Genomic DNA, 24,368 nt, shown 5'->3' on the forward strand with positions numbered 1-24,368 from the left:
GGGGAGCCTGGTGGGCTGCTGTCTATAGGGTGGCACAGAGTCGTACATGACTGAAGTGACTTAGCAGCAGCAACAGCATTCTAGCCTGGAGTAAGTATTTTCTGAAGCTTTAGTAACAGGGAAAATGGTGCTCCAAGTAGGGCATTGGCATTGTGCTATATGCCATCACATAGTACATTACATTTGTGTGTGTGCTCAGTCGTTCAGTTGTGTCCAACTCTTTCCAACCCCATGGACTGTAGCCCTCCAGGCTCCTCTGCCCATGGGATTTTCCAGGCAAGAATACTGGAGTAGGTTGCCATTTCCTCCTCCACGGGATCTTCCTGGACCAGGGATCGAACCTGTATCCCCTGTGTGTCTGGCATTGCAGGCAGGCTCTTTACCACTTAATTTCAAAACAAACAAAGAAAAAGTTCTCTGTATCTTAGACCAAATGCTGCCTCTGTCACTCTTAGAATCCATCTTGGCTTTATGAAGTGACACTTTAGGTAAAAATGTTTGAGATGGTTTTTCTGGAAAGTGACATTGTGGCAGACTAAAGGTGATAATTGTTCTTTGAGAAGTTGGGTTGATTCTCCCTCCCTTTGGCCTGTGTGGACTCTGGGATTTGTTTGATTAGAAGTGATGCCCATTATAGAAGGCTTGGTTTGAAGAAGCTTTGCTCACATTGAAATCTTGCTTTCTGCATACAGTAAGTTAAATCTGTCTATGAGCTTGGACAATTTTGTCTAGTTCAAAACTAAAACCAAAAAAAAAAAAATTCAGATATTTCTGAAAAAGCTAGGCAAATAGGGAGAATAGCACAGATGGAGTTAATCTGAGCTAAATATGAGATAGTCCATCCAAAGAAAGTTCAAATAATACTTAATTGAGGGCATAAATGATTAATACCTTACATTTATATTTTATTTCTTTCCATTCTGGTCATAGTCCTCAAGAAATCTCCAGCCCATTTGAAAGTTGAAAGAATCTTCAAAGACCTGATCAACACTGATTTCCTGTTTTGGGAGAAATAAGTAGGCTTCTAAGTCCACTTGTGGTTATTATAATCAAATGATAAGGGGAGTTTTGGGGGATGACTATAAGATTATGATAGTAACCAAGAGGGTGACTTTATTTTTCATCAAATTCAAAATCATTTAAAAAGTACAGACTCCTTAAGATGTAAACAAATTTTAGCAAAATGAAAAGGAATAATCCCTACTTCATAGATAGTAGTGAGCAAAACAGATGGTAGGTGCACTATAATTTATTATGTTGTATAATATTTTACAGGATTGGGTGGTTTGTCTAAGGTCTGTTAGTGGCGAATAAAGATGCTAAGTGGTGAATAAAGACTAGGATTCAGGTTATAGTCATAAAACTGTAGACCACACAACTTCCATGGAAACACACAGGAGAAATGTACGTTTGAGAAATACACCACATCAAACATGTAATCCAGGGACCTCATTTCCACACATTAATGTGCAGAACTTAGCTGGAAAGCTGCTTCCAGCATCTGAAATCATGGGGAATACTGTTTTGGTTGGCTGCTTAGCTGAAGTGCAGAGAAAGCAAGGACTTTCTCCACATGCCAGCCTTGGGTTCACATCCAGTTCATCTTATATGGGACACATACTAGGTTCTATAGGTGTTTAAAAAACACCTATCTAAAATAGAACAGGAGGATCCAAAGCTATTTCTATTGAGATTGTGTTCATTGATTTAGTATTATTTTATTCTCTTTGTCTTGGTTCACTTTGATATGGCACACTTTTCAAAGCCTAGAAATAACAGGCTGACACAAAGAGGTAAACTCCTAACTATATCTATGAAAGACAAAGAAATCTCAGTAGAGGTGAAGTGTGCACTTGTGTGTATGTTAGAAAGCTCAGAGATGGCAAGAACTGGCCCCAAATAATCATAAAACCTCCAAAATCAACAGGAGCCACAAGAGGTTACAGACAGAACCCACTGAACTCTGAACCCAATAGCCAAGATCAAGGCCATTTACTGATAAGAGAAGACCTTGAACAGTATTTATTAAGGCCCTCCCTTTTTTTTTTTAAAGCACTACGGCTATTTGGGAACACCAAAACCAAATTGCATTTGCATGTAGCCTTGACCCTGTGTGTGCTCCTCTTCTTATGTTTATGCTGAGGGAGTCCTCTATTCTTAGGTCCATGAACTCTAGGTAAATGCCATTAAAAATTAACTGAGATACTATGACCACACTTTCAAGATCATCCAAATCATTATGTAATGATGGGCAGCATGTTTTTCATGACCTCTAAGGAAGGCAAATCTGACTGAATTAACTATCTACCAATTTCCAGTGAGGGCTTCCACAAGTCCTGCTGAGGGGTTAAGTTTAGGATTAGAGACAGAAAAGAGGTGATTTGCTCCACTTACTGGAGAGGGAATTTGGAGTTCCAGGGAGCACTGACCTCCAAACAGGGAGCAGAGAGCTGGCCTGATGGCCTGAGCTGAAAGTGCGACATGGAGCAAGGTGGCCAAAGAAAAACCCCTAGGGATGGACGGGGAAAAGAGCTTTGAAAATAGTTGTTGAATGTTCAACTGAGGTTGTTTGTGTGGCTGTAAGATTTCATTCTCCTTTCCCTGCAGTCTCCTTTTACTGGTGCTGGCTGCTGCAGAAAGAAGAACTTGTGTGGGGAGTTTTGTTTTTGCTGAGCTCTGATTTTCTGGGAGGCTTGGGTGGGTGAGGAAACCACTGTCTAATCTGACATCTGTGTCAATGCAGTATGGGACAGAAACCTGAAGCGTGGGGTGGCGGGGTGTCTGTTCATCAATCCGACCAGTTAAATGAAAGTAAGAAGACTCTTGAGAGTCTCTTGGACTGCAAGGAGATCAAACTAGCCAATCCTAAAGGAAGTCAACCCTGAATATTCACTGGAAGGACTGATGCTGAAGCTGAAGCTCCAATACTTTGTCCACCTGATGCAAAGAGCTGACTCATGGGAAAAGACCCTGATGCTGGAAAAGATTGAGGGCAGGAAGAGAAGGGGACGACAGAGGATGAGATGGTTGGATGGCTTCACTGACTCAATGAACATGAGTTTGCACAAACTCTGTGAAGATAGTGAAGAGACAAGGAAGCCTGGTGTGCTGTTCATGGGGGTACCAGAGAGTTGGACACAACTTAGAGACTGAAGAGCAATGACAAATTATCTTGACACAACTTATAATTTTCTCAACCTTGGGAGACATTATCAGCTTATATTTAAATTTAGAGATGAATACACAAGCGATCAGAGTCACTTTTCCTGGGCCACTTAGGGATTAAACTGAGTCACTTTTCTAGGGCCATGTATGAATGCTCAGTGTCAGACTCTTTGTGGCCCCATGGACTGAAGCCTGCCAGGCTCCTCTGTCCATGGAATTTTCCAGGCAAGAATACTAGCCACTTAGGGGTTAAACTGAGATCTGGTTCCAGAGTGATGTTTATTCCAAGAGGCTCATGCAGGTGACATGGACCCCCAGAACTGCTGTAAAGCATACTTACTCACACTGGGGGTGGGGAGAACTTCTGCTGACTTACACTCTAAAAAGCTTGGTTTGCCATGTATTAGTGACTCTATGTATTGATCTGTATATTCAGATCCCTAAGGAAATAAGTAGGAGATTTAAAAGGAATGAATAACCTTTGCCCTGTTGTCATTTTAATTTTATCTGTCAACAAGAGTCAGTCTTCTTGGGTGAATTGCCTCCAGAAAATAGAATGCTTCTGGTTCTTGTAATATAAATTGTAGGAACTGGAAAGTAAATGTGATGAAAACTTGGAAAAGAATTCATTATGTGCAAATAAGGGACAAGTAGATTGTGATCAAGGGCTTCCCAGGTGGCTCAGTGGTAAATAATCCACTTACACTGCAGGAGATGGGGGTTTGATCCCTGGGTTGGGAAGATCCCCTAGAGAAGGAAAAATGGCAACCCACTCTTAGTATTCTGGCCTGGAGGATCCCATGGGCAGAGGAGCCTGATGGGATACAGTCCATGGGCTTGCAGAGTTGGACATGACTGAGTGACTAAACAACAACAACAAGTTTGCAATCAAATGAGAGAGTTCAGTAAGTTACTGGAAAACAAAGCTAGTTGAATGTAAATTGTTACAGGTGAGACCAGACACTAAGCATGGGCAGCTGAAGAACATGAGCACTGGCGGTCACAAGGAAAGAGGATTTTGGGTTTAGAAAGAGGAGGCTAAAGGAGATCTTACCATAGCTGTTTCTGACTACTGGGAGTGACAAAGTCAGAGCTGGAATTGGAGAACTGGAGGGTGGACACAGAAGCAACTCAGGGGTCAGCAGAGTACGTCAGGGGCAAAGTGGGCTCAGACTCCATGGAGGGGTGAGATACAGGAGGTATGGAGACAGCAGAGGTGTGGGGACATCCAGGAGAAAGTGGCCTCCCTTTTTATCTCTTTGATGAGAGAGCAAGAGAGGTAAAGAGGGTGAGAGTGGGAGGAAAGGGAGGAAGGAAGGAAAGAGAACGAAGAATGGGAAGGAAGAAAGAAGGAAGGAAGGATGGATGGATGATCTTAGGAAATAAACAGCTGAAGGAGGTTATGAATTGTCAATAATAAAATGATACTAACCTAAGAGTCACAAAGTGACCAAGTGGCAGGGGCTTTGAATATTTTAGTGACAAGAAAGCTAAGAGAAGTGGATAATTATGTAATCGAAGTACTCAGTGGCGCAGAGTGAGAGATGACAAGAGATAATTTCACGCTGAGTGTTCCTAGCACAGAGAAAATGAAAGAATAACAAGTGAAAATGATGAAATCAAGTGAAAGCTGAAAATAGAAAGGAACAATGAAGAGATTTTTAAAAATGTAAAATAGAAAAAAAAATAGGTCAAGCGTCGGGAAGGAGGTGGCATAGTAGCTCATTGTTAAACTATTGTTGCTGTTCAGTTGGTAAGTTGTGTCCACCGCTTTGAGACCCCATGGACTGCAGCATGCCAGGCTCCTCTGTCCTTCACTGTCTCTTGGAGTCTGCTCAAATTCATGTTAAATGGTGCGTGATCCCACATAATTCCCATTACCCATCAAAGGTAGGTATAGCATACAAGGTAACCAAGGCATGGAGTCTGAATGCCTTGGCCAGCTGGTCAATGCTGAGGTCAGGGGTCATACCCAGGCCTATCTCCAAACCTGAACTTCACCACCCTTAGCTTTTTTGTATTAATGAGCATGAACATTTTTGGACGACTTCAGCACACATTAAATATTTATTTTTTTACATAGCTAAAAACATGATCTCATATCACAAAATTATCATTTCAACATACCCAGTCCATATTTCACAAGTTGCCCTCAAAATATGATAGGTCTGGTCTATCCAAATCAGGAAACAGTCTGAGTTACACCAGCCTACCTGTATTCCTTTCTTCTCCTATAATCTAGAAGAGTCTTTTTAACTTTTGTCCTGTAAAATGTTTCATCTGGGCTTATCTGATTACTTCTTTGTGGTAGGCTTTAACTTCTTCTATGTACTTCCTGTAGACCAAAAGTTACATCTGAAGGCTTGACAGATTCAAGGTAAATCTTTCAGTTGAGAATACATAGCAGGAGATGTGCAGAGTCTACCAGGGGATGCACAGTACCTGGCGATCCACCATGACAGGTGCCAAGTCTGGCCACTGAATTAGCGTACAGATTGCTATATTCTTTTTAAATTGTCATTATTGATATTATTATTTTAAATCTTATTTGTTTTGACTGTGCTGGGTCTTTGTTCCTGGGCCGGGCTTTACCAAGTTGCAGCAAGCAGGGGTCACTCTTCATTGTGGTGCATGAGCGTCTCACTGTGGTGGCTTTCTCTTGTTACAGAGCATGGGCTCTTGCCACATGGGCTTGGCAGCTGTGGTGCATGGGTTTAGTTGCCTCATGGCATGTAGCATCTTCCCAGACCAGGGATCGAACCAGTGACCCTTGAATTGGCAGGCAGATTCTCAACCACTGGACCACCAGGGAAGTCCTGACCTTATTCTTCATATTGTATGATTTTAGCCTCACTCCTTTTTCTCTGTTGTACAGTTAAGATCTCCTCCTTTGATGAATGTAATCTTTTTTGAAGTTACTCGAGCAAGGCACACACAGAATTCACTTCGCCATCCACCTATCATCTAATAATTTTAATGCGAATTGATAATCCTTGTCTGAGTCAGTGATTTCATAGGGGACTGCGAAACGATTTTCATGAACTCAGTGTTTTTCAGTTAACTATGATTTCAAATCCTGAAAGATGATGCTGTGAAAGTGCTACCCTCAATATGCCAGCAAATTTGGAAAACTCAGCACTGGCCACAGGACTGGAAAGGTCAGTCCAGTGGAAAAGGTCAGTCTTCATTCCAATCCCAAAGAAAGGCAATGCCAAAGAATGCTCAAACTACCACACAATTGCACTCATCTCACATGCTAGTAAAGTCATGCTCAAAATTCTCCAAGCCAGGCTTCAGCAATATGTGAACTGTGAACTCCCAGATGTTCAAGCAGGTTTTAGAAAGGGCAGAGGCACCAGAGATCAAATTGCCAACATCCGCTGGATCATGGAGAAAGCAAGAGTTCCAGAAAAACATCTCTTTCTGCTTCATTGACTATGCCAAAGCCTTTGACTGTGTGGATCGCAATAAACTGTGTAACATTCTGAAAGAAATGGGAATACCAGACCACCTGACCTGCCTCTTGAGGAACCTGTATGCAGGTCAGGAAGCAACAGTTAGAACTGGACATGGAACAACAGACTGGTTTCAAATAGGAAAAGGAGTACATCAAGGTTGTATACTGTCACCCTGCTTATTTAACTTATATGCAGAGTACATCATGAGGAATGCTGGGCTGGAAGAAGCACAAGCTGGAATCAAGATTGCTGGGAGAAATATCAATAATCTCAGATATGCAGATGACACCACCCTTATGGCAGAAAGTAAAGAGGAACTCAAAAGCCTCTTGATGAAAGTGAAAGAGGAGAGTGAAAAGTTTGGCTTGAAGCTCAACATTCAGAAAACAAAGATCATGGCATCTGGTCCCATCACTTCATGGGAAATAGATGGGGAAACAGTGGAAACAGGGGCAGACTTTATTTTTTTGGGTTCCAAAATCACTGCAGATGCTGATTGCAGCCATGAAATTAAAAGACGCTCGCTCCTTGGAAGGAAAGTTATGACCAACCTAGATAGCATATTAAAAAGCAGAGACATTACTTTGCCAACCAAGGTCCGTCTAGTCAAGGCTGTGGTTTTTCCAGTGGTCATGTATGGATGTGAGAGTTGGACTGTGAAGAAAGCTGATCGCCGAAGAATTGATGCTTTTGAACTGTGGTGCTGGAGAAGACTCTAGAGTCCCTTGGACTGCAAGGAGATCCAACCAGTCCATTCTAAAGGAGATCAATCCTGGGTGTTCACTGGAAGGACTGATGCTAAAGCTGAAACTCCAATACTTTGGCTACCTCATGCGACGAGTTGACTCACTGGAAAAGAGTCTGATGCTGGGAGGGATTGGGGGCAGGAGGAGACGGGGATGATGGAGAATGAGATGGCTGGATGGTATCACCAACTCGATGGACATTAGTTTGAGTGAGCTCCGGGAGTTGGTGATGGACAGGGAGGCCTGGCGTGCTGTGATTCATGGGGTCGCAAAGAGTCGGACACGACTGAGCGACTGAACTGAACTGAACTAAACTGTAATCCTAGGGCAAATCTTTTCTAACTTGACCTTTATCTTATCATAATTTTTTTCACATCATTATTTATAATTCTGCCACTCATGTCTCTGTTAGTGGCCTTGTGTTTTGTAAAGGGGTATGCACAGTTTTGTAAGCGGGAAAGATCAAAATAGAATTCACCATTGTAAGAGTTGGTGACTGCAGATAGAAAAGAATCAAGAACTGAAATTTGAGTAATCAGAATTTAGCTACAGAAAACAGGACGGGTGATGGCATGGGTTAAAGAACAACAACAACAACAGGAAAAAGAGTTAAGAAAGTTTATGACAGTTCATTACAACAGAGAATATCTTGGTGGGAGAGTTGAGACCCTTCAGTTCAGTTCAGTTCAGTTGCTCAGTCTTCTCTGACTCTTTGCAACCCCATGCACTGCAGCATGCCAGGCTTCCCTGTCCATCACCAACTCCCAGAGCTTACTCAGATTCATGTCTATCGAGTTAGTAATACCATCCAACCATCTTATCCTCTGTTGTCCCCTTCTCCTCCTGCCTTTAATCTTTCCCAGCATCAGAGTCTTTTCCAGTGAGTCAACTCGTTGCATGAGGTGGCCAAAGTATTGGAGGTTCAGCTTTAGCATCAGTCCTTTCAGTGAATATTCAGGACTGATTTCTTTTAGAATTGACTGGTTTGATCTCCTTGCAATCCTTGGGACTCTCAAGAGTCTTCAACACCACAGTTCAAAAGCATCAATTCTTTGGCGCTCAGTTTTCTTTATAGTTCAACTTTCATATCCATACGTGACTTCTGGAAAAACCATAGCTTTGACTAGATAGACCTTTGTCAGCAAAGTAATGTCTCTGCTTTTTAATATGCTGTCTAGGTTGGTCATAGCTTTTCTTCCAAGGGGCAAGCATTTTATAGTTTCATGGCTGCAGTCACCATCTGCAGTGATTTGGAGCCCAAATAAAATGAAGCCTCTCACTGTTTCCACTGTTTCCCCATCTATTTGGCATGAAGTGATGCGACTGGATGCCATGATCTTAGATTTTTGAATGTTGAGGTTGAATGTTGAGACCCTTAGTGGGGCATTTTAAATGCTTTCCAGGGAGAACAGTTAGTGGGCAAGATGCCAGTACTGGACATCTAGGTCATGTTTAATGGGCAATATCGCATTGAAAAGCCCCAAGGCCCAATACATTTTGACACTAGCAGCATTTTTACGATTTAGCATTGTTACATCTCTAAAAACACTAATTATCTCTAGCCAAGTATTCCTGATCTATGGGGCTTCCCGGGTGGCTCAGATGGTAAAGAATCTGCCTGTAATGTGTGAGACCCAGGTTCAATCCCTGGATTAGGAAGATCCCTTGGAGAAGGGAATGGCAACCCACTCTAGTATTCTTGCCTGGAAAATTTTATGGACAGAGGAGCCTGGAGGGCTATAGTCCATGGGGTCTCAAAGAGTTGGACATGACTGAGAGACTAGCACACATGCCTCATCTATAACGTGAAAGTCAGAAAAAAGAAGCACTAAATGATATTGATGTTTGGGTAATTTCTAGTTCTTAAACAACTAACTTTCATCCTCTCTTTATTAAAAAGTCAAATCACTATGTTATACACCTGAAACTAGTATCTGTTGTAAGTCAACTATACTTCAATGAATAAACCAAGAACCACAGCTAAGGCAAAGATAACAATGATTCTTTCCCAGGGCCCACACGCCCCCTGGTGAAGATAATAGTAAGTAACCAGATTCCCACACAGATGTCCTAACGTTACCTTGTCAAAGGTAAAAAGGAGATTTTACTATCAGCAAGTAAAGATTAACAGGGCCTGTGGCCTTAAGTGCCTTAGATATTTATGCCAGATGATGACATATGAAAACAATTTTTTCTTCACTCATTGTTTGGGCCCTCATGGCTTCTCTCTGTACATACACAGAGGAAGAAATGCCGGGCTTCCTCCTCTGACATCCAGGGCTGCTAATTTTAAGACTGGAGTCATCTCATGAAAGAAGTTAAAACCGGAATCAACAAGAGCATTTTTGATATTGTTGAATGCTGTCAGGCAGTGATACCTACTGTAGCAAACACTGTGTCTTTGTCCCATGTTCTAATACACTAGATTTTTAAAAGGCTGTATCAAGAACTTTTCAGAGTTCTAGATTTAGTAATCTTTTTGGCTCTTTCAAGATAGTCTGGTTTATAGTTGTATAAGAAAACTAGATTCTTGTACTAGATCAATGTAAAAAAGAATTTAATATTTATATCTACAGTTTAAAACACAACATAATATTTTTCTAGAAATAGTGTCAGACCCTTTTAAATTGTCTGCTTTTTGTTACATTATTCTCTTTTTAAAATTTATTTAATTGGAGGCTAATTACTTTACTGTATTGTAGTGGTTTTGCCATACATTGACATGAATCAGCCATGGGTATACATGTGTTCTCCATCCTGAACCCCCTCCCACCTCCCTCCCCATCCCATCCCTCTGAGTCATCCCAGTGCACCAGCCCTGAGTACCCTGTCTCACGCATCGAACCTGGACTGGCCATCTGTTTCTTGATGTAATAAAACTGCTGGGAAGATGAAAAACATTGAGGAAAATAAAGCACTGAACTTCATTAGAATATTTCACACAAGAAATTCAATGGAATCAAAATTACCAAATTGTCATAAATTAACATTTCACCTGAGGATGTTTCTGCTGGTAAAACTAAATACAAGTTATCATGTTAGCTGAATATTCTTTAGAATATTACTTCATATGCTGAGGATTAAGTGCTCAGTACTCTCACTTTTGCATACACTGAAATGCAATTATTTAGGTAAAATCTTAGCCTTGATTGGACAACCATCCATTTAAAAGTGGAGTTAGGGGTCCTATTTGTTAAGTATGAAACAATAAGCTTGTCATAAAATATAAAAATCTCTAGAAATGTAAACATCTCTTGTGATTTTACTTTCATTAATAGATTAAGGGAGATTTTATTTTAAAAAATAACTTAGAGGAAGAAAAATTAGTTTGTGAACCGCCCATTGATCCTTTGCACCTGGGGAGACGAAACCAAATGAATTACATGCCACATACTTACCAAGGCATGGCTGTGACTTGAAATCAAATATAGCCTTTTTGATGTTTTCATTACATCTGAAACCAAAGGATTAAGATGCCTATGGATACTGTTGTGTTAAAAGTCATTTCTTATTGCTAAAACTGTACACAAAGAACCCACTTGACTTACCATTATAAGCTTTAGTGCCATTTCTCATGTCAAATATACTTAAGATTTTGTATTTATGTTAAAAAAAAGAGAAACTTAGGCAAATTAAATAAGCACTTGTTGAACATTTTAACTTACATAAAAGGCTGCTATTTAGAAGTATTAAAATTAAGAGACTTTTATAACATCATTTCTTTCTGAGAAATAGTTTCAAGAACACTGAAACTCATACATGTTTGCAGAGATCACCCTTGTCTGTTTATAAAGGTAATTTGGAAATCTGTAACTCTGGGCCCTTTCTGACTTTGCTTGCGTGGGAGATTGGGTAATGGGGTTAATTTGGAGAACAAGCACGATATATAATGACTAGTGAGTTTTCCTTGTAAGTTCAGCCAAATTGAGAGCATAGCCAAAGTCAACAGGTCCTCAAACCAGGTTGATTTCAAAGGCACAAGTGATGTGTGGTTAAGGCCTCTGGTGTCATCTCATTTTTGGCAGCTTGTCAGTTAATTCGAGTGTTGCCACATATGTTAGCCCACTCCTGATTTATTGTGATTAAATTTCATTACAACAACTTTCATGTTTTGGTGGTATCAGTATTAAAGTAACACATGAGGATGGGGTATTACATCAAAAATAAAATGTCAATGGCTAAACATTTTAAATAAATTATGTGATGTTAGTGAAATAAATAGCTATTATAAGGCTAGCAACATTTTAATTCTGATATGAAGAGTGACCAGGGGAGCTGTGAGTAAGCAAACAGAGCTGAGCCTGTTGAGGAAGTCCAAGACTTCTAGAATCACAGCCTGCTACTTAGATTCAGACAACCCCAGGCACCTCACCTCCTGCAGGATTCTCAGAAGTGAATTCTTCAGCCCAGTTCGACCTAGGGAACCGCCCGGACCACTCGCTCACAAGTATAGGTGCTCCCACTCTGATATGAGTGGAGTCAAGGCAAGAGTCAAGGCCACCATTTCAGAAAATGGCAACCCACGCCAGTATTCTTGCCTGGAGAATCCCATGGACAGAGGAGCCTGGCAGGCTACAGTCCATGATATCGCAGAATTGGACATGACAAAGCAACTAACATTTTCTTCTTTAAACCCAAACAAAATGTACAAATATTTTCTATCACCAGTATCGACTCTATTGGCACTATTAGGAATTTCTCCTTTTTAAAACATTAATGCATGCTTTTCCCATGTTCAGAGAGTCCCATTCTTAATTCACTGATTTATTACTTATGAACCAACTCCTGTGTGACTCCTACATTGAAGTTACTGCTCTAGGTTTTAAGGACAGAGCAGTAGGTAAGAAAACCCCCTGCTGCTCAAAAAGTCACATTCTGAGAATCCAGGGTGATAAAGTTAACTCATTCAGGGAGACCCATGAAATGGAGGCCACCTCAGGAATAGCCAATCTCACAAATCTAAACCTTAACCAGCTTGCTTTCATGGGAAACACTTGAGAAGGAATCTTGACATATACCAACCACAATCCTCAATTCAGCTTCAATGAGCTCACTCACCCTAGAAAATGGGACCTGCCAGCCTTGTAAGGAAGCCCCCAGCTCCTAACCAGCCACGCCCTGCTTCTGGGTGGCATCTCTTATTAAACTCTTTAAACTCTTGCTTGTCCTCAATTCCCCCTCACCGCTTGTGGGGCCCTGTACTCCCCAACATGGATCGTTTTCTCTTGGAGGAATCTTGACATATACCAACCACAATCCTCAATTCAGCTTCAATGAGCTCACTCACCCTAGAAAATGGGACCTGCCAGCCTTGTAAGGAAGCCATGAACAGGAAAGATTGTCTGAATCTTAGAAGTTGGGGGTAAAAATTAAATGGACAAAAATCACTGGTACTGGCTTCCCAGGTGGTACAATAGTAAAGAATCCACCTGCCAATGCAGGAGGCACAAAAGCCTCAGGTTCGCTCCCTGGGTTGGGCAGATCCCCTGGAGGAGACGGCAACCCACTCCAATATTCTTGCCTGGAGACTTCCATGGACAGAGGAGACTGGTGGGCTACAGTCCATGGAGTTGCAAAGAGTTGGATTCGACTGAGCATGAGCACACACAACACTAATAGTAACAGGGTAGTGGGAGTGAGAGAGATAAGGAGACGATTTTAGGTTGAAGCTGAAGGAGGTGTGTGGGGCTCTCTGGAGAAAAATCATTTTTAAGCTGAAGTCTGAGTCCATATAGTCAAAGCTATGGTTTTTCCAGTAGTCATGTACGGATGTGAGAGTTGGACCATAAAGAAGGCTGAAGGCCAAAGAACTGATGCCTTTGAACTGTGGTGCTGGTGAAGACTCCTGAGAGTCCCTTGGATGGCAAGGAGATCAAAGCAGTCAATCCTAAAGGGAATCAACCCTGTATATTCATTGGAAAGGCTGATGCTGAAGCTGAAGCTCCAGTACTTTGGCCACCTGATGGGAAGTGTTGACTCACTGGAAAACACCATGATGCTGGGAAAGATTGAAGGCAAAAGGAGAAGGGGGTGGCAGATGATGAGATGGTTAGATAGCATGAATTTAATGCCTCAATGGACATGACTTTAAGCAAACTTCAGGAGATAGTGGAGGACAGGGGAGCCTGGCATGCTGCACTCTGTGAGGTTGCAAAGAGTCGGACATGACTTAGTGACCGAGCAACAACTGAGTGACACTGTAAGAGTGACACTACAGACCGTAAGCAGCATTCTGCCTTCCAAGTACAGAATTCTGCTCTGAGCGAGCCCTCAGCAAGTGTTAAACCCAAGGAGTTATCTCCAACATATGCAGCCTTATCTCCAAGGACTCACACACATGCTTCACATTAAAGAATATCGTCAGGGACTTCCCTTGTGCCCCAGGGGCTAAGACTCTGTGCTCCCAATGCATGGGGCCTGGGTTCAATCCCTGGTCAGGGAACTTGATCTCATATGGTCCAACTAAGAGCTCACATGCTGCAACTAAGACCTAATGCAGTCAAATAAATAATTAAAAAAAACTATACAATCAGATTAGTTTGAGTAGTCACAGGTCACCGATGGACACAATACTTCAAACAGTAACATTTACTGATTTACTGACATTATCAACATTTATGATAGGTTTTCAAAGGAAAAAAAAAAACCTCTCGGCCTTGGGGTTTTTATCATGTATTTACAACATACCAATAGGGAAAACCACTAGACCATTCAGATATGACCTCAATCAAATCCCTTATGATTATACAGTGGAAGTGAGAAATAGATTTAAGGGACTAGATCTGATTGATAGAGTGCCTGATGAACTCTGGACGGAGGTTCGTGACATTGTACAGGAGACAGGGACCAAGACCATCCCCATGGAAAAGAAATGTAAAAGTGCGAAATGGCTGTCTGAGGAGGCCTTACAAATAGCTGTGAAAAGAAGAGAAGCGAAAAGCAAAGGAGAAAAGGAAAGATATAAGCATCTGAATGCAGAGTTCCAAAGAATAGCAAGGAGAGATAAGAAAGACTTCCTCAGTGATCAATGCAAAGAAATAGAGGAAAACAACAGAATAGGAAAAACAAGAGACCTCTTCAAGAAAATTAGAGATTTTAAGGGAACATTTCATGCAAAGATGGGCTCGATAAAGGACAGAAATGGTATGGACCTAACAGAAGCAGAAGATATTAAGAAGAGGTGGCAAGAATACACAGAAGAACTGTACAAAAAAGATCTTCATGACCAAGACAGTCACGATAACGTGATCACTGACCTAGAGCCAGACATCTTGGAATGTGAAGCCAAGTGGGCCTTAGAAAGCATCACTACTAGCAAAGCTAGTGGTGGTGATGGAATTCCAGTTGAGCTATTTCAAGTCTTGAAAGATGATGCTGTGAAAGTGCTGCACTCAATATGCCAGCAGATTTGGAAAACTCAGCAGTGGCCACAGGACTGGAAAATGTCTGTCTTCATTCCAATCCCAAAGAAAGGCAATGCCAAAGAATGCTCAAACTACCGCACAATTGCACTCATCTCACATGCTAGTAAAGTCATGCTCAAAATTCTCCAAGCCAGGCTTCAGCAATATGTGAACCATGAACTCCCAGATGTTCAAGCAGGTTTTAGAAAAGGCAGAGGCACCAGAGATCAAATTGCCAACATCCACTGGATTATGGAGAAAGCAAGAGAGTTTCAGAAAAACATCTATTTCTGCTTCATTGACTATGCCAAAGCCTTTGACTGTGTCGATCACAATAAACTGGGGAACATTCTGAAAGAGATGGGAATCCCAGACCACCTGACCTGCCTCTTGAGAAACCTGTATGCAGGTCAGGAAGCAACAGTTAGAACTGGACATGGAACAAGACTGGTTCCAAATAGGAAAAGGTGTACGTCAAGGTTGTATATTGTCACCTTGCTTATTTAACTTATATGCAGAGTACATCATGAGGAACGCTGGGCTGGAAGAAGCACAAGCTGGAATCAAGATTGCTGGGAGAAATATCAATAACCTCAGATATGCAGATGACACTACCCTTATGGCAGAAAGTGAAGAGGAACTCAAAAGCCTCTTGATGAAAGTGAAAGAGGAGAGTGAAAAGGTTGGCTTGAAGCTCAACATTCAGAAAACAAAGATCATGGCATCTGGTCCCATCACTTCATGGGAAATAGATGGAGAAACAGTGGAAACAGTGTCAGACTTTATTTTTTTGGGCTCCAAAATCACTGCAGATGCTGACTGCAGCCATGAAATTAAAAGACGCTTGCTCCTTGGAAGGAAAGTTATGACCAACCTTGATAGTATATTAAAAAGCAGAGACATTACTTTGCCAACCAAGGTCCGTCTAGTCAAGGCTATGGTTTTTCCCGTGGTCATGTATGGATATGAGGGTTGGACTCTGAAGAAAGCTGATCGCCGAACAACTGATGCTTTTGAACTGTGGTGTTGGAGAAGACTCTTGAGAGTCCCTTATACTGCAAGGAGATCCAACCAGTAGATTCTAGAGGAGATCAATCCTGGATGTTCATTGGAGGGACTGATGCTAAAGCTGAAGCTGCAATACTTTGGCCACCTCATGCGACGAGTTGACTCACTGGAAAAACTCTGATGCTGGGGAAGGTTGGGGGCGGGAGGAGAAGGGGACGACGGAGAATGAGATGGCTGGATGGCATCACCGACTCTGTGGACATGAGTTTGAGTGAACTCCGGGAGTTGGTGATGGACAGGGAGGCCTGGCATGCTGTGATTCATGGGGTCGCGGAGAGTCGGACACGACTGAGCGACTGAACTGAACTGAACTGAAATATAAAACTTTCATTTGCATATAATTTCACTACATGAACAAAAGTGACCACTTCACCTCAGGAATGTCAACTCTGACATTCATAGGAAGGATGAACATTTCTTTCTAAAGGATGTTAATTCACCCTGCTCCCTCCTGGGTTCAAAATCCCAGACTCAGTTAAAAACTGCAGGCTGGGGGCAGGACCCCCACTTGTACTGAACTATGTTCATGCTTTCAATTCCAAGCCTACTGATGTTGTGAATATTTGTAGTATTTATAGTTGCTACTTCCTAATCAACATAGACTCTGATAGGAAACTAAAACATACTTCCTACCATTCTTGATCCTATGATTAAAAATGATAAAATCTATTAACAATATAAGAAACTAGCCTTTCCCACAGATGAAAAAATGGAAAACAAAGCAGGAAGGACATTAAATACACAAACTACCATGTAGGAACTTTTGTAATTAACAAAGTTCTGAAAAGGACATTGAAAGGTGCCCTGTGTGGACAAAGAAAATACAAATCAAAATGCAGACATGAAGGCATAAAGTCAAAGGACATTCACTCATTTTAAGAACTCTTTTATCCCCAACGTTCAAGTAAGGAAAGTCACTGTTGTAGATACGACTGTGTTGACATCTACACAAATAAACAGCAGGGCTGAGCAAATTTACACCCAAGGAAGGAACAGGCAGAAGAAAATTTCTGGAGGAAAAAACCCAGCTGCCCCACATCTTTCATCTCATGGGCCTCTTTTATTGTTACCTCACTAACACACATACCTTCACTCAAGAGAAGCGCCAACTAAAAATTGTCGCTGGCTACCTGGCTTCACAAGGATAAAGTCAGTGGCCACTGCAGCCACTGACCTTCAACAGCCACTGAAAGGGTGATCAGGAGTGAGGCAACCGCAGTCCAGGAAAAACTGGCAGAAAGGCCTTTGGATAGCTATTTTCAAGGTAACATTTTAGGAGCCCAAAGGCTTGCATTTCTTCTTCCTATCTGGTGAAGCACTAAAATCATAAACCTGCCCATGACTAGCAGCAAGACTCTGCCAAAATGCATGCTTGACTGTACATGACCCTCTAAAACCATACATAGACTGACCTTAAGTCCCCCCACTAAAACCATACATAACTGGCTTAACCATCTGCTAAAACTATACACACTGACCTTAATTCCCCCCACTAAAATCATTTACAGACCTTAACCCCCTTCACCAAAATCACATATACACTGACCTTACATATACACCATATATATACACCAAAATCACATGTACACGTTCCTCAGAGATGAGGTGCTGCCTCCCAGCTACAGTCATTTTGCCCTAAGTAAGTAACTCTCACGTTGTGCATTCTTTTTCAGTTGACAGAAGCCAACTGAAAACCTATCACATTGCTGACTGTGATGGCTCTTCTGCGTGTACTCAGTCGTGTCTGACTCTTGCGACCCCATGGAGCCCACCAGGCTCCTCTGTCCATGGGATTTTCCAAGAAAAATTACTGGAGTGGGTTACCATTTCCTCCTCCAGGGGTTCTTCCCGACCCAGGGATTGAACCAGCATCTCCTGTGTCTTCTGCATCGCAGGCGGATTCTTTACCTACTGAGCCAACAGGGAAGCCCCTGTTATGTCTCTAAGTCTATGCTAATAAGTTAGTAATTATTTCCAAAGAAAGCAAGAAATGCTGTGATCCACAATTACTTCCATCTTTCCTGTCGCTCTCCTCTGAGTGGCCTAAGAAGTCATCTGAAACCACCTAGTCAGGACTCAGGAAATTTTAAGGCTGTAGCTCTTCAGAATGACTCTGAAGGTCTCTGCTACACATTTTGTGAAAACACAAAATTCAAACGAGTACATTCCAAAAATCTATGGGTTTTACTGAACAATTCACGAATGGGCACCATCTAATCTAGCAAACAGAAAGGAGCCCCTAGAAGCTGTTGAAACTGAGACGTTTTTAGGTAGAAGAGGGAGGGAACAGGAAGTTAACACTAGGTAAAAAAGTTATGGCAAGGTCATTTTCTTGAGGGGCCAGCAGGGTTTATCAGACTGATTACCCGTTTAGTGTTGACCAGATTATCGAAAGACTGATTTAAGATTTCATTTCTGGGAGGGCCTCTGCAGTAAATAAGTCAACGTTTGGTGACAGGTGCCTTAGCAGTTAGGGGTTCCATTAAGGACTATACTCTTGTTTTTAACAATACAGAAATATTTGTCTAGAAGAAAATAAACCATCAAGTTCAAACTTCTTAAAAAAAACCCATCCTCCCCTTTTCTTCAGAGACTTAAATCACAGCTATAAATTCTAAAGAGGCCCAACTGTTAAGTATTAAACTGAGTAAATTATAGCTAGTTGTTAGTTATGGGCTACATGAGTAATTTATACGTGCTGGACACACACACACACGTATGCAACAGGGCTCCTTTTACGTAACGTTTACTTGGAGTTAAAAGATACTTTAAAATTAGAGGATTACAGAAAATGTTTCTTAGCCTTATGACAACATTGGACACATTTATTTGCATCACTGGCCAGGGACAAAAACTCTTAAGGGGAAATCCTGAGGCACTTTATCAACAACACATATCATGACAATGTTTTCAGAGGTCCACTGTGGCGAAAGTGAAGAAAAATCTGCAGTTTCTTTTGGTGGAATGAAAACTGAATCAGTGATGGGACACAGAAATAACAATGCTACAACTCAGATCCTCCTGCTCATCAAAAAGATGCATGTGGGAAACGTTACTGACATTTAAAATACTCCAGTACGTCACCTGAATAAAACTGTACATCAAGGAAACTGTGAAAAGGCTTCTCAGTGACTTCCAGTGAAAACATTCTTTATTGGTAAGCACACACTTAAAACTTTCTTGATTACACACATCATGCAAAACTGATGTCACACATGGTTGTTTGTTTATAACAATCTCTTCTGAAGGGATTATAAATTTTAAAAAGTTACAGTGACTGCAACAGTAAAAAGGATTCAGGAGAACTCTGAGGGAAGCAAACACTTTGTAGAACACGTAAAAGTAATGTTCATCCCTCTGGCTGTTTAATTCTCCCTCCCAACAAGAATCTATTTTGGAAAACTATTATATACAAGAACGGCAGTCATTCATGTATGTACATCTATCTATAGGCACTCCACCTGATTAAGAAACTAAAAGAATATAACTTCAAATAATTTTACAGGTTTTCTCCATTTTGTTAATCCAAAACAGGGTAATGCCCTTATTTAAAATGTTCACCTGTTTCAGGAGATTATTTCCATACGGCTATGACTCTGCTCCTTGAAAATGTAGCTTATACCCGGTAATCCTTCTGTATGGAGACTGCCTTTTTGAACTGTCACTTCCGCATTCTCCAGGTTGTTTTCAACCAGTGGGAAGGAACCGAGCTTCCTATTCTGAGAAGTCTTAGGAATATGCTGCTTCTTTTATGACACTGAGCACAAGTTTTCTCGGTGGTAAGGCCAACACTTGCAGGTGGGCGGGTCTGGGAGCCCTCCCACTGTCCACCTCACATAGGCAAATTCAGCTCCTTGAAGTGAAGCCCCCAGTGAAATGTGACATCCAAAGCTCCTACTGGCACATTCAGGTCAACTGGCAGAGTGGAGTTTTCCAGAGACCAACAAGCGGGTGCTGCCGTTAATAAAGACACAGAAATGCAGGCATGGCCTTGGAACTGGGCAGTGGCAGGAGGGTGGAAGCATTCAAAGGAGTGTGGCAGAGAGCCAAAGGAGCAGGGCCATGGCTGGGAAAGGCAGCGAGGGCTCCGAGGAGGTAAGCGGTGTGGCAGAGAACAGCTGATGGCTGTGAGGACATGGTTATTGGAAAAAAGGACCTTTTAAAAAGTTCAGGAGGAAATGAGGCCTGTACTGCGGGAAAGTGAAGGAAGAGATTCCAGTCAATCAGTGGCAGGAAGCTTAGCATTGTGACTGCAGCTGTGTGGAAAGAAAGGGGTGTGAGAGAAACTCAAAACTCTCAGCTGAAGAGATTTCTAAGTGGTGTGGCAGGGGCAGCCTGCTTTCTTCTTACTGATTACAGTCTAATGTGAGAAAAAATAGATAAGTTGAGGGAAGGACTGTTTAAAAAAAAAAGGAAACAGGATTTGATGTTTGGAAATCCTTAGCTTATAGCAAAGACATTAAAATTCAAAGATATACTTTCAGGTAGGCCTGCTCTAGGGAAAGAGATGAGAGTGGCCAACGACCTTCTGTTTATACCTGAGAAAGATGGAGAAGGTCACAGACAGCGGGAAACAGCTGGCTTACCTAGGAAAGCTCTGGAAGGAGCCTGTGGTCTAATGGAGTGAATCTCTGTAACATACACAGAAGATCCACACGTGTCTCAAGAATGTTACGTCAGCAGACACTGCTTTCTTAAAGGGAACTGACACAACATGAAACGAAAAAAGATGGCTCAGCCTCCTACAATTACACAGACATTACAAGCTGACAGAACTACTTGGCTGCAAATACCTGCTACCTTTCATGAAAAAGGAAAAAAAGAAAAAAAAAGGTCTCTGAGTAAAAGTCACACACCGGGAAAGGCTGCTGTGAGTCACAGAAGGTTGTTTCCAGGCCTTCAAGCCGAGTGTGGCTGGCTGAACTTATAAAGTGCTTGGCACTGGCAGCTTCCGTTTCCACCCCGTTTTCTATTTTTTTTTAAACAGGAGTGTCTATAACGGTTATTCTATGCTTGTTGTCATTATATAACTGGTTTTCTAGGTTCACAGATGGATAGAAACTGTGTCCCAGGAATCACTCGTACCAGATGTTCACTCATACTTGATTTACATGATTTAAATGAGATTCGGGACATCTGAGTTCATGAGATCCACGTAAAACTGCACTTTTAAGCTGGTGCTGCTGTGGGTTGAAGCTCTTGAGCACCGTTCAGGGTGGAATGTGGATCTTCGGTACAGGAGTGGACTGCAGTGGACAGAATAGCCTCCCGAAATGTTCATGTTCTAATCCCCAAGCCAATGAATTTGTCAGCCTATGTGGTAGAAGAGATTCTACAGATGGGGTTAAGTCACACAGCTGAGGCAAGGAGATTATCCTAGAGTATCCAGGTGAAGTAAATGTAATTGCCAGGGCTCTTAGAAGAAAGGAGAATCAAAGCTGGAGGAAAAGGCCGTAAGGACAGAAGCCAAGATGAGGGACTTGGCCACAGTGAAGGGATGAATGCCAGTTGAAGAGGCAAGAAATAAGCCCTGGTGCACTGGAAGGAACCTGTGATCCATCACCTTTCACAATAAAAGGGACCTCAAGGATCCAGTTACTATGGACCTTATATGGGGAGAGCATCCAGGATTACTTGGTAGACCCAAGAAACAGAGAATCTTTCCCGGCTGTTTTTCAAGAGATGTGATGACAGAGGAGTCAGAGGGATACAGTGTTGCTGGTTTTGGAGATGGAGAGAGGCGGCCACAGTCCCAGGCATGCAGGTGGCCGCTTGAAGCTGGTGAGGCAGGGACACACATCTCCCCGAGAACCTCCCAAGAGGAACGGTGCCCTGCTGCCACCTGACTGTAGCCCAGTGAGGCCCACATGAGACCCACAGAAGTACAAGAAACCTGGGCTATTGTAAGCCACTATGTCTGTAGTGATTTGTTACAGCAGCAATAAAAGACGAGCCAGGAGAGGTGACCAAAGATGAAATGGTGTTGGGAAGAAGAATAAGCTTTTCTCTCACTTCTGCTGCACCCTCCCTCACTCAGCAAACATCTGGCTCCAGCAGAAATGCAGACATTTACGCTGATGACTCTTCAGGTTCAGTCTCTGATGGAATTCATTCTTCCGTCTCTACCCGCGTGTGGTCTTGCAGTCCAATACCCTCTGGGTTGAGTACTTACAGCAGTATTTAGTATACACAGTGGGCCTCCAGAGACACTTGCTGAATGAATAAATGGGGGTGATCAAGACAGGCGCTGCCAGGGACTGCAGTTACTCGCCTGTAAAGTGCAGTTGAACACACTCCTCAACAACTGCTGACCTTTATGTCTTTGTTTCTGGTTTATGATGGTCATAAAACACAAGGCAAAACTGTATTTTCTCACATGAGTAAAATAGCTAAATCAGCAAGTAAAAAGGAGTTAGTATTTAAATATCAGAATATAGACACACTTCCCAGTATACATTACAGAAAAAAATTTCAGTGTTTGATCAGAAGATTTCTTAAGGGCTGCTGATCAATGCAGCATCAAGAAACTTTAGTGCAAATTTTACCAAATGCATTTGTCAAAAATGGCGTTTTGTTCATTTTTTCTGCAAACAAGTGCTGTTACATTAACTCTGAGCATGTATCAAATTGGTTTGCCTGAATATTTAAAAGCTATAAAACTTCAAACATATGTTACCTTAAGATCTATTCCGAGTCCAAATTTGTCTCTCCTAAAGCTGGAAGATTGAAGAATTAAACCAAAATTTATCTGTATAAATAATAATTTTTTACGCTCTTAAGTATTTTCCTCACTAATATGGCACATTACTGTTCCTACATGCTACTGCATGGGTAGGACAGTATCATTTTAGCTGCTGGAGTATCACAGTGTTAAGAATATCTGCTTCTTGTAGTGTCAGGCTTTCATCTGTTAGCACTTTGTTTGGAAACGAAGTCACAAGAATAAAGTCAAGAGTTGCAAATTCAGGACGAGACTGCACGATAAAGTCCCGGACATCCAGGATCCTGAAGAAATAAGATGCAAATAATTTGTGATATGAAAGTTTTATTGTCATTTAAGCTTTTTAGCTAAAATTAGATAATAATTAAAATAAATCACACAGTTCTAATTCTTATTTAAATGTGTTATAACCTTCTTTAATTTCAATGGACGGATTTATCTTGAGGATAAACGTGAGGATTAACTCTGGAGAGTACCTAACAGTTATTTTCACTGTAAATAGACACAATCTCCAGGTGAGTCATTCTATCAAAGAAACATCAACAATGCTACTACACTGAACTACAGGGCTGATTTTTTCACAGTATAAAATATCTTAGTAACACATGATCCAGAAAAAGGTACCTCAGATGAGCCTATGTCAACCTGAGTCTGTACCTAAAAAAGTGTTAAAAAAAATTACTTTCATATAGACACAGTAACTCAACTAAGATCATAAATGTATCTCTTAGTGGGACATGCTGCTGCTATTGCTGCTAAGTCACTTCAGTCCTGTCTGACTCTGTGCGACCCCACAGACGGAAGCCCACCAGATTCTCCAGGCAAGAACAGTGGAGTGGGACATAGTGAACAATAAAAACAATATCTTATTGGCATAACAAATGAATGCTAAAATGACATTTAAAACTGTTTATTTTAAATACTTGATAACAGCACAATTAAACTCTATTTATACTGCAAATCTCTATGTAGATTATTAATCCTACAGGGTTAGGGCTTCCCTGATAGCCCAGTTGGTAAAGAATCCACCTGCAATGCAGGAGACCTGGATTTAATCCCTGGGTTGGCAAGATCCCCTGGAGAAGGGAAAGGCTATCCACTCCAGCATTCTGGCCTGGAGAAGTCCATGGACTTCTGTATAGTCAATGGGTAGCAAAGAATCGGACACAACTCTGACTTTAACTTTCAATCAGGGTTATCATAAATTTTTAAAGAAGTCCAAATAAGGTTTTACTGAAGTAAATCAAATCTGATTCAACTTTTCCTGGTTTTAGTAACAGCGCAAAATGACAGCTTTTAACAATTTTCTTTATTTCTAAGTGGTATCTGCATTTGCATTAGTATTTGTACAGTTTACAGAGGATGTTTTAGTACTAATTGTCTGACTTCTTATTTCAAGTTTTTCTGTCAAAAACTTACTTCAAAAGTAAACCTAAGCAATTTCATATTTTTCCTGACTCAAGCTGCACCCAGATTTACAAAGATAAGTCACCCTGAGCTTACCTGTGTGTACTATTGAATCTCTGTATCAAACGGCTCCCGTCTGCTAACCTGATCTGGATTTTGGTGGTTGGCATGGAATCGTCAATAAGAACCACTGCATTGAATAGTGACTTCTCCTCTTCTGGGGAGGAAGGAGTACTGACTATTTCAGGTGTGAGGCTAAGAAAGAAGAATTAAAGAATCAGAACGTAAATATGAACACATAAGATGCATGACACACTGCAGAGAGTAGAAGCACCACTCAGACCTACAGCTGACTCTCCAGTCGTCCTGCCATCACGTCTGCACCAGTGAGAACACGGCT

At 41.6% G+C, this 24,368-nt stretch overlaps 1 protein-coding gene across 1 annotated transcript in view; it reads right to left on the reverse strand.

The window, feature by feature from the left end:
• Positions 1 to 18,565: 18,565 nt before the first annotated feature.
• The window catches only part of UBXN2B (UBX domain protein 2B), a 30,503-nt gene continuing 24,700 nt past the window's right edge, over positions 18,566 to 24,368 (reverse strand). The window contains exons 7-8 of the mRNA XM_055432341.2: positions 24,065 to 24,223; positions 18,566 to 22,845 (exon numbers count right to left, since the gene is read on the reverse strand). Coding sequence (XP_055288316.2) covers positions 22,683 to 22,845; positions 24,065 to 24,223 — 322 coding nt within the window. The 3' untranslated portion in view covers positions 18,566 to 22,682. The remainder of the gene's footprint in view (positions 22,846 to 24,064; positions 24,224 to 24,368) is intronic.

Source organism: Moschus berezovskii, chromosome 16 (genome assembly GCF_049115385.1).
Source record: "Moschus berezovskii isolate FMDL1 chromosome 16, NW_MosBer_1.0, whole genome shotgun sequence".
NCBI classification, from domain to species: Eukaryota; Metazoa; Chordata; class Mammalia; order Artiodactyla; family Moschidae; genus Moschus; species Moschus berezovskii.